Genomic DNA, 17,840 nt, shown 5'->3' on the forward strand with positions numbered 1-17,840 from the left:
TTTAACTGAAACCCTGCAGTGTTAGCATGGAGCAGCAACCCCCAACCAGCTTCTTCCCACCGCTGGCTCGGCTAGACTGACAGGTCTCTCCCCCTATATGTGTATAGTGAGCATAATCAATAGAAAAAGTTAAATCGGCCCACCCACACCTGACACTATCCTGGAATCCAACCAACATGGTGCAGGGAAGGAAGCCGCCTCAGCCACGGATGGATCCCATTACAAAACACAAGATTTGTTCTAGCATTCATAGGAAGTTGCATGTTTCAAGCCTCACAAACTAGGCCAGTTTGTAAGGCTTGAAACATGTAAAAATTGTTCCCCTTTTTTCCATCTGCTTCTATGAGGATGTTTTTAAGGATGCTATGATAAAAGTTTTGTTTTTAACTTCATATGAGTGCTGGAAGAAATCTTGTGTTTTGCCCGTTAGTATTTTCTTGAAGTGCAAAGGTAACAATTCCTTGAAACGACTATCTAGTGGTGAACTTGTGCATTAAATATTCCATAAGTCCTTACCGCATTCTGTTTACTAGAAATTTGTATTGAACGGCATGGAGAACGCAACAACTTAAGACATAAGCATATTCTTTATTGTTCAGAAGCGGCATCTCACAAAAATCATTACAAAGCTTTTGTCATATGTACATGTAAAAAAATAATGCTTGATAACTGCACGTCTCCTTTTTGGAACAGCCATCGTTATTCTGTCTTTACATCTTACCTCCACAATGGTTCACAATGTTCCTAACATCCCGAGTTTAAATACATTGATTTTCTTATTTCATCACGCTGTTTTCACTCCGTTCCTGGCAGCGTTTCCATTCTTCAAGTAAATTGACTTTTTTCCCCCTCCCATAGGCTAGCATTGTACTGTCCAGGAAAGAAATTACTTGAAAATGGAGTCACTGCAACATAGCGGGTAGTTCATGGGCAAACCAAATATTAGCTGCCAACGACTTCCTTGTAGATGCATTGTTTCCGAATGACATACGGTATATACATACAGAAATTATTTGTGCAGGTTATTGAGTCTTGTTACAAAAACAATAAATAAGGAATCAATTGATTAAGTCAATACTGAAGCCACACACAGAAAACATGCTGCTATGTGTCAATTGCTTTTGCCACTCATGATTTACATAATTCCTCTCTTTTCTCCCTTCACCAAAATTCTTGATTCTGTATATCATAGAAAAACTTGCTGTGAACGTTCCGTTCATAGTAGGAAGTATACAGACCACTGTATATCCCTCTGGCTAGAAGTACAATCTAGTATCTTTAAAGGGGTTGTCCCACTTCTAGCTGTTTTGTTGCGGATAGCTCCGTACATTGTGCATTGGCCCGGGTTGGTACTCCCATTCACTTTAATAGGACTCAGCTGCAGTACCGAAATGGGTCACTGCACAACGTACAGAGCTGTCTGCTTCCTGTAGTAAAATGGCTAGGAGTGGGACAACCCCTGTAATGTACTAGTCATTGCATCCCCCCACCATCTTCTACATTCAGAAATCCTGTGCTCTGTCATGGATTCCCTGTGGTTGACCCAATCTACAAACTACATTGTGCTTTTTTTGCTCTAAAGGCTATAAAGATAATAGTACATGAAAAGAAGCCATAACAAAGGTTAGTCTGTTTTCTGCAGTCGGGTCTGTGTCGTGAAGTCTATTCTTCATCTCTAATTACTTCATTATGTTTAAACAGTAGATTTTTATTTGACTGTTTTTTTTGTTCAGATTACCTTTAACCCCTTAGTGACCTGGCCTATTTTGGTCCTAAAAATGTTTTTTTTTTGTGGATTTTCATCTCCACTCTTCAAAAGCCATAACTTTTTTATTTTTCTGTCAACATTACTTCATTATGTTTAAACAGTAGATTTTTATTTGACTGTTTTTTTTGTTCAGATTACCTTTAACCCCTTAGTGACCTGGCCTATTTTGGTCCTAAAAATGTTTTTTTTTTGTGGATTTTCATCTCCACTCTTCAAAAGCCATAACTTTTTTATTTTTCTGTCAACATGGCCATATGAGAGCTTATTTGTTGCGTGGTGAGCTGTAGTTTTTATTGGCATCAATTCTGCTATTGTTTTATTTTTTCTTACAGTGTTTAATCATGCAGCATAAATAATATTTTTTTCTGCAGGTTTGTGCGATTACAACAATGCAAAAATTATGGTTTTGGGTTTTTTTCAGAATTTTCAACTTTTGCACAAATTACAATTTATTTTTTTTACGTTTTTTGTATCACTGCATTCAAAGTCTCATAACTTTTTTATTTTTCCATTGAAGGAACGCCGAAAGACTTTTTTTGCGTGAAAAGCTGAAAACTTTATTGGTACCGTTTTGGGGTACATATAGCTTTTTTGATCACTTATTAAACAAGAAAAAGCATTTTGGCTCAGTTTTTGTGCTCCTTTTTATAGCATTTGGCGTGCAGGATAAAAACTGTGTTCAATTTATTGTTTGGGTTATTACGGATGTGACGATACCAATTTAAAATTTTTTTTTCTTTACTTCTTCTAAGCAAAGTGCGTAAAATTAGTTCTTACTCATTTTTTCTGTTTCTCTTTACTATTTTTCTTTTTTACATTTTTTTGGCCCCTGTAGGAGACTGGAACCTGCAATGCTTTGATCACACTGATAATACATAGCACTTCTGTACTGCAATGAATTATAGTTAGTCATAGCAAACACAAGCCAATGGCAGAACTGGACACCATTGTCTGGCATCCAGTTGCTAAGGCAACCCATCAACACTCCGTGATTACATGGTGAAGAGCTGATGACATCCCTCTGTTAACACTTTACATGAGGGGTTAACAGCATCAGTGTTCTCACTAGTCCCTCTGCAGATGAAGTAGGCTTCAGCTTCTGAGCCCGTGCCATCCATAGAACATAAATTGTGCAAACCTCTAGGTTTACGTCCTGGGATGAGGACAGGTTAAAGGTATAAAGGGGTATCCACTATCTGGTTATAATAGTAGCCCCAAACAATTAATGCAAGTGGATTTGGTGGAAGTCTAGGCAAACAATCCTCTCTGGGTTCAATACATTTGTTACTAGTGATGGTTTATATCGTAGATAGCCGGCTACCTGAACCACACAAGAATTGAACCTGCAACCTTCAGGTTATGAGCAAGAGCTTAGCACTGCATTTCTGCTGCCTTAACACTCTGCACCACACGACTCTTTTATGTACTAAGAATTCCCTAATTATTGCTGGCAGAATTTGTATGTTTGTTTGTAGCAGTTGTGTGAACAGCTTTATTGATCTGCTCTTTAAACTGTTGGCTGATGACTTCCAGTACATCGCCCTCCAAGTCTGTTCTTGATGGCCATGAGACTTACCACGCATTGAAAGATATTCATTTATTACTTGTATTTTGAAGGAAAACTTTTGGTTAAAGGAAAAAAAAAAGCCAAGATGGCCCAGGCGGCAGCAAACAATGCCCGTTTTCCCTACTCTTATGGATATCCAGTATTATCACACTCCTAGAAGCTAAGTGTTACATTTATGTTCTTGTCATCCCTTTACTTCTATCACATAATCATGTGAATACACTTCATATCCTGCAGTTTACTTTTGGCATATTTTAATAGGTATAATTCAGTAACTCTATATGTATTTAAAGTCAAGCTCAGGAGCTAATGGCACAACCCCCATTTAAAGGGGTCGTTCCATTGTTGCAAGTTATTTCCTCACCACAGGATAAGGGATAACTTGCTGATTAGTGGGGATGTCAAGAGCGGGGATCCCGTGTCTCCCATCATCCTCACTGCGGGGTTAGTGCAGTAAGGAGGAGACTGAATGAAGTGCTGGTCGTGCAGGTACACTAGCGCTCCATTCATTTTTAATGGGACTGTGGAGAAAGCTGATCGGGTGCTGCTCACCTACATCCATCAGCCCCATTGGAACGAATAGAGCGCTGACCATGCATGCTCGACCAGCACTACATTCACAGTGACGTTACTGCAGGGGGGAGAAGAGACTCCCGCAGTGACAGGCAAAGGGGGAAAACGGGATCGCTGTTCTTGAGATTGGAGGTGAGACCTCCACCAATCAGCAAGTTATTACCTATCCTTTGGATAGGGTATAAAACATGCAACAGTGGTACAACCCCTTTGATGGACATGGCATTAGTCTCCAAAGTCTCAGCTTTTTGTTGCACCTAGCAATACATTTTGAGTGCTGCTGCAGGGCCGTAATGTTAGTCCAAGAAGAAAGCCGGAGTGCACAAGTAATAATACATTCCTTTTCCATCTGTTTATTGCTATGTAGATGTTCTTCTATATTAAATTGTGTTGAATAGCATCTTCTGTAAGCACCATTGTCACCGACATGCTCAATACCGATAAAACGGAAAGCTATTTGAGGCTAATATAACCTTTTCTGCACCCGAGCACAACATGTTCTCTTCTGTAATTCAAGTACTCTAAAGTATTGCACTCGCTGGATCCTACAATCCATATAGAGGGCTGATGTGATAAATTGTCCTTCTGTTTTCTAAAGAATTCATTATATGTTAATGGAGGCCATCTCTGCTCGGCCTTACATTTCCCGTTTGTGGCTTGCTCCTATTGGCTACAAGGCCAGCTCTGATAAGTGTATTGGCGCTGTGCTATCGTTTTATGGGAAATCTGTCCGATGCTTTATTAGAGAATCGGTGATTAAGGGGTTCCATAATATATCCTGTAATTGTCTCCTGAAGACATGATTTCACAATATGTCGTGATGCTAGTTTAGTCACTATGACATATACTGGCTTGTAAGAACTGTCCAAAGAGATCAGCAGCTGTGGGGAAAAAATGCGCAATTCACAATACCTAGGACCCTAAGGCTACCTTCACACAGGGGGGCAAGATATCGGGCCAAGAAACCTGGTCTGGATATCACGCTTGTCAATGTGCGTTTTAACCGTGCATGCGAGGCGCTTTTATGCAAAAATGCCTCGCATCCCTTGCGGCACTTGCTTCACGAGATCGGCAAGTGTTTCCCACTGAAACATCACATTGCAAGGTATACGATGTGTTTGACGGTCCCATTGAAAACAATAGACGTTGCGTTCCGAGGGGGTGCAAAAAAAATAGGACATGCAGCCATTTTTTTGCCTTGCAGCACAGGGAGAAAAAAAAAATTGCTCATGTGTATGACCCCATTCAAAAGAATAGAGTTCATATTCGTGCAAGTTTTGTGTGTCGCGCAACGCACAGAACATGCACAAGATTTGCGCTTGTGTGAATGTTGCCTTAGGTGTAGAAAATCTAACATTTAAAGCCCTTTTACATGGAACGATTATTGATGAAAAAAAAATTCGTACGAACGAGTGAAAATGAACACCGCAGCCAATGGTCGGACGACAAAGCATAAAACTTTCGCTTTTCGTTCACGTATCATCCAGTTCAAATGCCGATTGTTCAGTCCCTCTCAGTCACTTATACGGCAAATGCGAATGACTGAACGATTTCTGATTTGAACGAGCCGACTCTGACATCGTTCGCTCAATGAAACGATTAATCGTTTGGTGTAAACGGACCCTCAGCAGGACGGCATCTTCAGTGCAAAACATACTTCACTTTGTATATAGTGCAATGTTTGGACAATGGGGTCTTGGGTGCTGAGGAAGACCCAGTTGTTGAAACGTTGCACTATAGGAATAAAGGGAAGTTTGTTTTGCACCTAAGTTACTGTCCTGTTGATTTTTGGCTTGTAATAGCTGATGACTATGCAATTAGTAGTTAACGACTTCTCGTGACTTATGTAAGAGAAATTCTAGCCACCAAGCTGCTTTTTGGAGTAAGATCTGTCAAAGCAATTGCCCTACGTTGATGGGGCTCTTTTCCAAGGGCCAATAATTCTCCATGCACTGTAGTACCTATCCCGTGATTCCTAGCAGCGTCCTCTATAATATTGCCACAATATCCGATATATGTTGCTATAGGATTGTGCGTTTTTTCATGTTTTTTTAAAATAAAAATCCATGTACTTTCTGAATCTTTCTAAGACTAGCAGACACGTTTTTCCTCCCTGACCTCTCGGTCGGGACATTCATGTTTTAGCGCCGTGTGGCTTAATGAGGGAAGGCACAGCATGACGCCTTATTCCACAGGAGACAAGGAGCCGGTACTATACATGCTTACCTCTAGAACACTGCATTAGCGGAGCTCAGCCAAACTGTTAGAGGCTTCCCAATAATGAGCTGAAGTGTGAATGCAGCTCTGATCCTTAATATGGACTGAGTCGGACATAATTAAAGCAAAGTTACTTGAACTTTTAAGCGTAAACTGTAAAAATGGTGACTTGCTATTTGTAACCGGTTTTGCCCATTTCCTTGTTGCTATAATGGGAGCTGTTAACTCCTTACAGCAGAAACAACGGTTTTGTGGGTAATATATTTTTGGCAGTCAATAATTGTGACACTAGTGAAGGGACTTTGGCCGTGTTTGCCAACTCCAGTCCTCAGGGACCCCCCAACAGGTCATGTTTTCAGGATTTCCTCAGTATTGCGCCAGTGATGTAGTTATTGTCGGTGCCTCACACATTGCCACAGGTGTGCTTACTATAGAATATTCTGAAAATATGACCTGTTGGGGTCCTTGAGGACTGGAGTTGGGAAATGATGGACTATGGCATGGTTTAGAATGCAGGATCATTTATTACATTCTCAAGCTCAATATTCAGCATACCAAATTCAGGAAAATCAGCAATTAACAAGTGTAGTAAAGAAAAACAGAGCGGCTCTTGTCCTTGGACTGTCTGGTATTACACATCAGCCTCCTGACTCTTTCTAGGGGTCCCTTGGACGAGCCAATTTCTCGTTCGAACGAGCGACAATGTCAGAATTCAGTCGGGGTTCGCTGGTTTCAATCACAGGCAGATACATTGTTTTCTCGTTCACATTCGCTGTATAAGTGAGAACGACTGAACGAGCGCTGTTTAAACGGAACTGTAAAAGAGCCTTAACCCTTTCCAATCCAGTTGCCCTGGCACCCGCACGCTCCCCAGCTCTTCTTTGTTTTGGGTGGCAAAGCGTGTTGTGGATTCCTTGGAATTGCCCAACTTATATGTATAATTTACATATGTATATTTTATGCAGATTACACTATGCAGAACAGAGCTCCGATGTCGAAGCGCTCTTCTGCTCTGCACAGTGTAAGAAATATGTGTTGCCCGATATTGGAGCTATGCAGGGAAATCTCACTGGATTGTAAAGTGTTAATCTTGACCACCCCCTTTTCCTAGTGATAAAAGCTGGGTTTACAAAGGCCAATAATCAGGCATTAATATTTGTCCGATCTTTCATTTTCCTGATAACCGTCCCATCTGAATGTGCAAAAGGTCAAACCGGTAAAGAAGTGTTTGCTCATTCATCATCTGATCGTTTGTACAACCGTGTGCAGCCGACCAGTAATAGATCTATCGGTGCAAACGGTCATATTAATGATTATTTGTGTCCATAAATCTGATCATCTGCCAATGGTATGAACGAGCGGCAATCCAAATGCTTTGTCGATCGGCGCTCGTTACAGCGAGTAAATGCAGATGGGCATTTACACTTTATGGAGACCCTGTTGGAAACTTTCCACATAGTCTGGCCTACAGTAATATAAAACTGCAATCACTTTTATGATAAGGATAGACCCTTTCCTGTTTTGGCACACAGTATGCAGAGTGTAGGGTTTTGCATATACTGTATATCAATTTGGCTAGTGATAGATATAACATAGGTGTAAATTCGACATGTATGGTTGGCATTATTAGCCTTGCACCAGATCACAAAATTACTTTCACCCTGGGCATTACTACATTAATACTACCAGCAATAGTTAGTATTTGTTATGTACATAGCTATGCAGGAAAAGTAGAAATAAAAGGAGAACTCAATTAAAGTGCACCTATCACATACACCAACTGCAGACTAGTCTTCTTGTAGACTAATCACTGAAAGAGGACTAATCATTTCAAAAATATCACTTCCAGCGGCCATAATTACTGAACTAGTGATACAGAATACAAGGGCTGGGGTAGAACCACATCCCTCAGCATGCACACAGATTGCTATATGGAGGAGCAGCAATATACTGATGAATGACCCCTTACGTACTGGCTATAATGCTCCTCCATATAGCAGTCTGTCTGTCCGCATGCGGAGGGATGTGGTTCTATACCTGCCCTTGTATTTTGTAACAGTATATCCGTTGGCAGTGATGTTCTCATAGACTAATCTGATGTTTCTGACCACTGGGCTCCCATGGGCTGGTGAAGTGCACTTTAATGTTAAAAGCAAAAAGTAGTTAAAAGGTTGTTTATTTTTGTACAATTCATTTACTGACATCTACCTGTTTTATAACCTTAGGAGCTTCTATGGTGATATGTTTAAGCGGTTGTCCGACTTACATTTTTCTTACAGTCATGTTCTTCACACTGAAAAATAATAAACCAATTCGTACCTCTCTCCGGGTGTCCCCTGCCGACGGCTCTAGCCTCCTCGCTGCCATAATGTCTACAGGCTGCAGCAGCCTGTTTTTGTAGCGTTGCAAGCTGCTACAGCCTATGACGGGGCTTAGCTATTGAGCAGTGACCACTGTTATTGGCTGTAGCAGACTGTTAACGGGACCTCACAAGCTGCTGCAGCCAATGACAGAGCTTATTTATCGAGCAGTGGCCTCTGTTATTGACTGCAGCAGCCTGTTTATGGGATCTCACAGGCTGCTGCAGTCAATGACAGAGCTTATCTATCAAGCAGTGGCCTCTGTTATTGGCTGTAGCAGCCTGTTTATGGGATCTCACAGGCTGCTGCAGCCAATGACAGAGCTTATTTATCGAGCAGTGGCCTCTGTTATTGGCTGCAGCAGCCTGTTTATGGGATCTCACAGGCTGCTGCAGCCTATAAACAATACATCAGCGAGGAGACACGTGGGCTAAAGTGAGTGAACTGGTTATTTTTCAGCGTCGTGAACATGATTATAAAAGAAAAGGTTGTTAGACAACCCCTTTAAAGCAACCCTCTAGGCTGGGAGAAACAAAGACACCGAATAGCTGATGTACACTGTGTATTAGTATGTATTGGTATTCTACAACACTACACGCTGATGTGACTAGCCAGCGGTGCTCATGTGGGCAGTCAGATCAGACTAATGATGCAAACTAATACAAAGCATGCACCAGGGAGTCAGTGAAGCTGGTGCGGCCATCTTTGTTAATCCAGGACTGGAGGGTTGCTTTAAGTCAGGAACCAAAGTACAATTCTTATTGAGGAGGCTATAAATTCTTTATAATACTCCCTTTCAACTATTACATTATATATATTGTATTTCATCGCATAACGATCCAGTGAACTATAGGACATTGTATAAAATGTACATCAAGTTAGAACTTGTAATTCCAAATAGGTTTTAAAACTAAAGCAGCAATTAGTGTTTGGGGTTGCAAATAATGGCTAGTGCTATAGAAATAAATACAGTGCAACATGACCTGAAGTGAACAGAACCAGCACCAACCACTGAACACCAATTACATGGGACAGCGTATGCCGATCTGTTCATCGTTGTGTACAGCCAGTTACTAGGATGGAAGTTATTGACTGATATGTAGTAAATAGGGGCTAAATATATACAGTTTATATAGACTTTAACCTTTTCTGTGCAAATATCGCTTCTTGCTCCCTCTTTGTGGAATGTCATAGGCTGCTGCGTTCCATCATGCATCTCCTTAGAGGAGACTCTTGAGGCAACAATTTAATTTTTCGCCGTTTTTTCCCCCTTAGAGAGTTACAGTCAGATGAAACGAGATGCAGTAGTTTCATAGAAATAAGGCTTGCTTGGTTGTGGTTACATCTACTAGTGCTTGAACGGTGATGCTCACTTTCACCAGGCCCTTTTCTTCTAGAATGTGATGTGGCAAACAAAGTTTCTCCTGCAACAAGAAAAAAGTAAAACAGAATGAAAAAGTTAAGTAGCCGCACCAAAATCTGAATGTACTATCTATGGATCTGGGGCATAGCTATAGGGGTTGCAAAGGTCGCAGTCCCTACCGTGCCCCCTTATCATATAAGAAAACACCAAGATTATAAATGCACATGGATGGTTAAGGGGACATGTTACAGATTTTGCATTGGGCCCCCTACATTTAGCCTCTGCCTAATCTTTTAAGATTCTAACAATGTCTTTGGCTGCTAGCGTTGCACTGCCGGATTTCTTAAGAGACCCAACAACGCAGAGGAAAGTTGGGGGGTTCCGATGCTGAATCTTTGCATCTAGGCTCCTGAGCCTTTAGCTACGCCTCTACTATGTTTTTTTTAAATCTGATCCGTGAGGTCTACATAACACCTCAAACTACTTTTTGGCAGTTTTCCAGTTATACCCTACTACCGTTTGGCAATGCCTGCCTGTTTATCATCTTTAGCATTGCCCATTTGGATGCTTTCTAGGGGAAAGCTGTAATGAGTGACTGGCGCTCATTTGTCTCTCTATCAAGCCCCCCCCCCCCCCCCCCCCCGCTTTAGGCCGCTTCCACATAGGTGATTTTCTCGCAATGCTTTGCTATGGGTTCTTCCACACCAACAATGTTTTCTATCCTGGAAAATTGCGAGACTACAAAATTGCGCCATGCTCTATACAGCCGCGACTTGCGATATTTTGAAGCCCATGTTTCCCTATGGACCCTTCTTTGTGTTGCATCTCCACTGTCAAAGCCCATAAGCCCTAGGTGCATAAAAAAAATAAAATACATACATCACTTCCTGGAGGCGGGCAGCGCTTCCTGGAGGTAGGGATTTTCCAATCCGTGACCAGAGGAGATGCCTGAAGACAACTGCCAGGGACTGGGGAGAAGACACGGTGAAGCTGACAGCACTTCTTAGGTGATGTATGTGTTTTTTATGGAGCTAGGGCTTATTTTTGGGGTAGGGCATATATTTCAAGACCCCCCTCCAGAAAATTTCGGCACAAGAGTGCTACAAAGTCATGCGACTTTGTAGCACCACAAAATCGCTCCGAGAAATGCAGCGATATCGCACAGACCACTGATGCGATTTTCTTGCGTCCATAGCGTTGTCGCCTGTGTGGAAGCGGCCTTACACTGCAGCTTTGTTTAAAATTGCAGTTGTGCAAATCGACCAGAGGGTAATGATCCTTTTACAAGGGGACGTTATCATTCAGGCTACCGCCGGAATCTGAACGATAATCGTTAAGTGTCAAAGCATGCGCCGAGTGAACGACGAACTAGAAGTCTTTCACTTTATGCATGCAGAAAACTGATTGATGTATCATTTCGTATAAACAGCAGTCATTCACTTATGAACAACTGGCTGCTTACTGTGAATGGAGCCGGGTGGAACGATCCCCGACCCGCTCCGCCTCCATTCGGGCAGCATCGTCAGCGATGCTCCTTCCAGTGTAAAAGAACAGGAATGAGAATCGCTGCATACAATGTCAGGCATCCTTTGCCTGACAGCCTGTTGCGTGTAAAGGGACCATAAAGGTGCTTTGATATGGAACAATTATTGTTCAAATGAGCGAAAGTGACGCGAGTCAACGGCTGAACGATGAACGAGAATCGTTCACTTTTCGTTCAGCGTTCATTTTATGCAGACATAGAGACCATCGTTGGCTCGTTCACGTATCGTTCGGTTTAATTATCGCTCGTCCAGTCGTTCTCAGTCACTAAGGCCAGCTCACACCACTGGATCGGATTCCACATCCGCAGCAGATTCCGACTGTGAGCCTGGCCGGTGGCCCTGCATACCTCATTATGTTAATCGCGTATGGACTGCGGGTCAAACTATCTCCATTGACTTCAATGTAGGCCGTAAGTGTGAATTCTACTGCTAAATAGAGCACGCTGCGATTTTTCTTCCGCTTGCAGAATACGCAATTCGCATGCGTGAAGGAAGAATCGAAAGTACATGTCTGTCAATGCCCGGGTTTTACCGCAGATCATCCGCGCGGGCGGTGATCGCAGAATCCACAATACAAATCCGGTCGTTTGAAAGCGACCTTATACAGCGAATGTGACCGATTTCTCATTTAATAGAGCCAACGATGTATCTGCCTGTCTAAACAGGCTGCAGGAGAGCTCTTTCAAACAATCGGCTCATCTAAAAGGACCCCAAGCTCATAGAAAGCGGTTTTCTATTACAGGAAGGGTAGAATGCTTTTAAACTACACTACTTCTCTTACAGTTTTTTTTTGTCACAGCTTGCCAGAAGAGACCATGGCTAGGGGATGCTGTGAGGAATGCCTCACCCATTGTTTTCAATGGGACCTTAAAAGACATCGCATGACACGCGTGAAACACGCGTCTGAGGATCACAACTAAAAAAAAAAAGCCTCGCTTCATTTCTCTATTTTAAAAAAACACAGGTTGGTAAGCACGACATCTTGCCACGTTTCTTGGCCTGATATCACGTTTACCCATGTGAATCTGGCTTTAGGCCGCGTTCCCACGGGATGGAAATCCCATGGAATGTCTGCATCTCCTATAGAGATTCCGCAAGATTTCCACAGCAGAAAGGCAGCTTCAAAACCTGTGCGGAGCGGGTTTGCAGCAGTTTGTCTGTCTGTAGTTCGCTGTGGCCATCTCTCCCCATAGAGATGAGAGAGCCTGCAGCAGAAACAGCGATACGATTGACATGCCGTGGCATTGAATTCCCCATGGCAAGCTTGTTTCAGTTCGGCTTGGCCGCGGCATGTTAACGAGATTTTTGCAAATCTCATCCACTTTGCTGCTTAGTCTCCGGTTTAAGATTGTCGGCGGAATTTTGTAGAAAGTCCGTGCGGCATTTCCACCCAGCAGGGGGAAAGCTAGAGGCTCATGGGCCCGGGTGCAAAAGTTTAGCTTGGGGACCCAGACCCCTCCAAACCCCCACTCCTTTTTACGGCTACTCCTTGTACATCACTTTTAGCTACATTACTGTTTTTTTTAAATGACCCATCAATGGATCATTAGTAGAGATGTGCGACCACCCAAATGCTCGGGTCCTCGTTATTCGAGTCGAGCTTTTCCTAAAATTTGAGAGCTCTACTCGAGTAACGAACCCCATTGACTACAATAGGAGACTCGAGTATTTTTGTACGGGACCCGCCGGGTGCCGAGCTTTTTTTTTATGGTTCACGTGTTCTCTCTCTCCCTCCCCCTCCCAGCCAGCCAAAAAAATTGCCGTTGACGTGCGCAGCGTCGCAGCAGGGAGGGGCCAAAACTGACGCGTCACAGCGGGGAGGGGCAAAAAACTGGGGCGGGGGTCGAACACGGCGTGATGCTCGCTCGAATAGCGAGCACCATCGAGTATGCTAATTCTCGAACGAGCATCAAGCTTGGAAGAGTACGTTCGCTCAACTCTAATCTCCCTAGTAATCAGGGGTTTTAGCAGAGTTTTAAAACATCCAGAACACAAGCCTCAAGGCATGCTTTGCTTCCACAAGAAAGAAAAAAATTATTATATTTTTTATATATATACACATACATATATATATATATAAATATACACATACATACATATATACACATACACATACATACATATATACACATACATACATATATACATATACACACACACACATACATTGGACATATCATAATAACAATATATACAACATCTCACGGAACACCCCTCGTTCCCCCGCCCACTCCCCATCACACAGAACACCACCACTCCCCCACTCCCCATCACACGGAATGCCCCTCGTCCCCCCCTCACTGCCCATCACCCAGAACGCCCCTCGTCCCCCCCTCACTCCCCATCACCCAGAACGCCCTTCGTCCCCCCTCACTCCCCATCACACAGAACGCCCCTCGTCCCCCCTCTCACTCCCAATCACACAGGGTCCCCCTCTCCCCCCTGATCACACAGGATCTCCCTCGTTCTCAACCCCCAATCACACAGGACCCCCCTCGTTCTCCCCCCCCCACCCCCATCACACAGGGTCCCCCCTCGTTCTCTCCCCCCCATCACACAGGGTCCCCCCTCGTTCTCTCCCCCCCATCACACAGGGTCCCCCCTCGTTCTCTCCCCCCCATCACACAGGGTCCCCCCTCGTTCTCTCCCCCCCATCACACAGGGTCCCCCCTCGTTCTCTCCTCCCTCCCCCATCACACGGGGCCCCCCTCGTTCTCTCCCCCCACCCCATCACACGGGGTCCCCCCTCGTTCTCTCCCCCCCACCCCCATCACACAGGGTCCCCCCCCTCGTTCTCTCCTCCCCACCCCCATCACACAGGGTCCCCCCTCATTCTCTCCTCCCCACCCCCATCACACAGGGTCCCCCCTCATTCTCTCCTCCCCACCCCCATCACACAGGGTCCCCCCTCATTCTCTCCCCCCCACCCCGATCACATAGGGTCCCCCTCGTTCTCTCCCCCCCACCCCCATCACACAGGGTCCCCCCTCGTTCTCTCCCCCCCATCACACAGGGTCTCCCTTGTTCTCTCCCCCATCACACAGGGCCCCCCTCATTCTCTCCCCCCCATCACACAGGTCCCGCTCACTGACCGCAGTTACTTTCACTAAGGTCTCTGCACACCGGCGCTTCCTCCCAGACCTCCACTCAGATTCCTCCCCTATCTGGTTCTGCACTGAGATCATCAGAGGGGAGGAGTCTAAGCAGAGGTCCAGGAGGAAGCGCCAGTGTGCAGTAGAAGCTGCCGGCCTGTGCAGAGACCTTAGTGAACGTAATATGGTCAGTGTGTGGAAAGGATGCCCCCTGGGGGCTCAGGGGCCGGGTCCCAGCAACCCCTATATGTACGCCTATGTCGCCCAGTGTAAACCCAGCCTTACAGCAGAAGAAAGTTATGCTGTGGATTTTGGAATCTGCAGCATGCTTTATTTGTTGCAGAAATTGTAAGAGTAAATTCCAATATTCCAATGTCTAACAAAATCTGCCTCAAAATATGCCTGTGGATTTTAGGGTGGATTTACTCTCCAATGTGTGATTCTACACCAGGATCTGCTTCTACACTGGCAGACATGATGATGATGCTGCTGCTACTGCGTAAGTTCTGTTCCTCAGTAAGCTACATGTTAGATACCTGAACACTGGTAACTGCATGGGTCACATAATCTGAGGGTCACATGATTGAGGTTTTTGTTTAATACCTTATTAATGAGCCTATTTTTTTGCTTTAAGGACCAAGCGATTGTCATCGTTGCATTGCAAGAGCCATAACTTGTTGACAGACATATGAGGGCTTGTTTTTTGGAGGGACAAGTTGTAATTTTTACTGGCAGCACTGTGGGGTACATATATTGTGTTGTAGAACTTTTATTCCTTTTTTTGTGTGTGGGGAAGATTGAAAAACCTCTCAGAAATTACTTCATTTGATTCTGGGTTTTGTTCTTACGATGTTCACCATTTGGTAAAAATAACAATTGTTTTTATCTGATCAGAACGATTACTGCGATACCAAGTTTATGTAGATTTGTTTATTTTTTTCTACTTTTGCACAATAAAAACACATTTTCAAAGCAAAAACTATTGAATTTGCATCACTGCATTCCGTTCTAGGATCAATAGCATTGTTATTTTCCCAGCGACGGAGCTTTGTGAGGTCTTGTTTTTTGTGGGAAAAGCTATATTTTTTATTGGTACAATTTTGAGGTACATGTGACATTTGGATGGTTTTTTTATTGTGTTATTTGGTAATGTGTACTCTACTGTTAAGTTTTTAAAATTATTTTTACAGTGTTCACCACGTGCGTTAAACAACAATATATGTCTGTTGTCTGGGTTGTTACGAACGCGGTAATACCCTTTATGGGCTGCTTATTTAACCCTTTCCAATCCACTGTCTGACGTCTAAAGACATTATGATTTAAGGCCATACAGCTCTGATGTTGGAAGACGTCCATCGGGGTTCTCTTACTGTATATTGCCAGCTTCTCTGCTGTCGGAGCCTATCCAACCTGTCACCTCATGCAGTATAGCATATAGCGCTGTTGTATAGCAGCAGAAAAAGAGTAAGCCCCAAGGAAAATCAGGATACAAATTGGATCGGAAAGGGTTAAAAATGCATATTTTCTTTTATCTTATCAAACTTTATTGAATTTTTTTTGCCACTATTTTTTAGTCCCTCAGGGAGACTAAGTTGCAATAGTCCAATAGCTAGGATAGTACACTGCATTACTTAAGTAGTGCATTCTACTAAGCCTAGGACAGCAGCCTATTGGACTCTGCAAGAGGCGCGGCCTGATAGGCAAAAGGTACATGGCAAACATGGAGGCCGTTGTCAGGCTACCAGCTGGTATTGGAACCTATTGTTACCTTAAAAAAAATTAAAAAAAATAAATAAAAAATCACACTGTGGAATGCCGATGGGTGACAAAAGGAACCCCCTCCCCCTCTCATCTGCTTAAATACTGTAGTTGCTATTGATTGTGGCATGTAAGGGGTTAAACTGCCAGGATGTGACGTTTCTCTGCATCTGGCAGTTCAAGCAGTAGCCTGTTCAGCTAAGCCATCGCATTAAATAGATGTATGTGCAGGTTAAAAGCCCATTAGTGAGCTCAGTTAAAAGGCGTATTGGCTGTCACTAAAGGGTTAATCCCATTTAATTATCTCATGCATGTATAACACAGGAGTGACCCAGACCATACTTTTGCATTTTTTGCTAAAATAAGGCTGCTACTAGAGATGAGCGAACGTGTTCTTAACGAACACTTACGCACCCGGACACCGGCTTTACCGAGGACTTCAGTGTCCGCGCGTAAAGATTCGGGGGGCGCCGGGGGGCGGGGAGAGGCGCGGGCAGCAGCAGCGGGGAACAGGGGGGAGCCCTCTCTCTCTCCCTCTCCCCCCCACTCCCCGCCGCACCCCCCCGTGCTGCCACGGCGACCCCCGAACTTTTTTCACCCGAGCACGGAATTGCTCGCTAAGTTCGGTGTTCGGGCGAAAAGGGGCGGAGCCGAACACGTTCGCTCATCTCTAGCTGCTACTTAACTGATAAAGATGTGTGAGCAAAAATTGTGCATTTATACCGGTATCAGAAAATTGTACTCCCTTTTCTGTAAACCAATTAAAACAAAGAACTGAGTATTCATTTCCATATTATTTAGCCTGGCAGTCTACAATGTCTTAGCGACCTTACTAGTGGTTAAGGGTTTTTTCATCCCTAGACAGTTGATATTAAAGGGGTTGTCCCACGCCGAAACGGGTTTTTTTTTTTTTTTTTTAAACCCCCCCCCCCCCCCCCCCCCCCCCCCGTTCGGCGCGAGACAACCCCGATGCAGGGGTTTAAAAAACAACCCGCACAGCGCTTACCTGAATCCCGGCGGTCCGGCGTCTTCATACTCACCTGCTGAAGATGGCCGCCGGGATCCTCTGTCTCCGTGGACCGCAGGGCTTCTGTGCGGTCCATTGCCGATTCCAGCCTCCTGATTGGCTGGAATCGGCACGTGACGGGGCGGAGCTACACGGAGCCGGCATTCTGCAGAAGCGGCCCCATTGAAGACAGGAGAAGACCCGGACTGCGCAAGCGCGGCTAATTTGGCCATCGGAGGGCGAAAATTAGTCGGCTCCATGGGAACAAGGACGCTAGCAACGGAGCAGGTAAGTATAAAACTTTTTATAACTTCTGTATGGCTCATAATTAATGCACAATGTACATTACAAAGTGCATTATTATGGCCATACAGAAGTGTATAGTCCCACTTGCTGCCGCGGGACAACCCCTTTAATGCAGTCCATCCAAAGATTGACAAGAGATTATTGCAGGTATAGTTATGCCTATTGTGACAAGCCAGAAGGCGTGGTTGTATCCCCTGGCTCTCTCTTCTGGGGCAGCAGGGACAGTATCACCTGCTGGTTGATGAATTAAATAAGCCAGTGCATGGACCTATAAGGAGCAGCAAAC

At 44.2% G+C, this 17,840-nt stretch overlaps 1 protein-coding gene across 2 annotated transcripts in view; it reads right to left on the reverse strand.

The window, feature by feature from the left end:
* Positions 1-568: 568 nt before the first annotated feature.
* The window catches only part of LRCH1 (leucine rich repeats and calponin homology domain containing 1), a 204,805-nt gene continuing 187,533 nt past the window's right edge, over positions 569-17,840 (reverse strand). For both annotated transcript variants that reach the window (XM_066586152.1, XM_066586142.1), the window contains one exon: positions 569-9,909. In XM_066586152.1, coding sequence (XP_066442249.1) covers positions 9,796-9,909 — 114 coding nt within the window. In that variant the 3' untranslated portion in view covers positions 569-9,795. The remainder of the gene's footprint in view (positions 9,910-17,840) is intronic.

Source organism: Eleutherodactylus coqui, chromosome 1, assembly GCF_035609145.1.
Source record: "Eleutherodactylus coqui strain aEleCoq1 chromosome 1, aEleCoq1.hap1, whole genome shotgun sequence".
Classification (NCBI taxonomy): domain Eukaryota; kingdom Metazoa; phylum Chordata; class Amphibia; order Anura; family Eleutherodactylidae; genus Eleutherodactylus; species Eleutherodactylus coqui.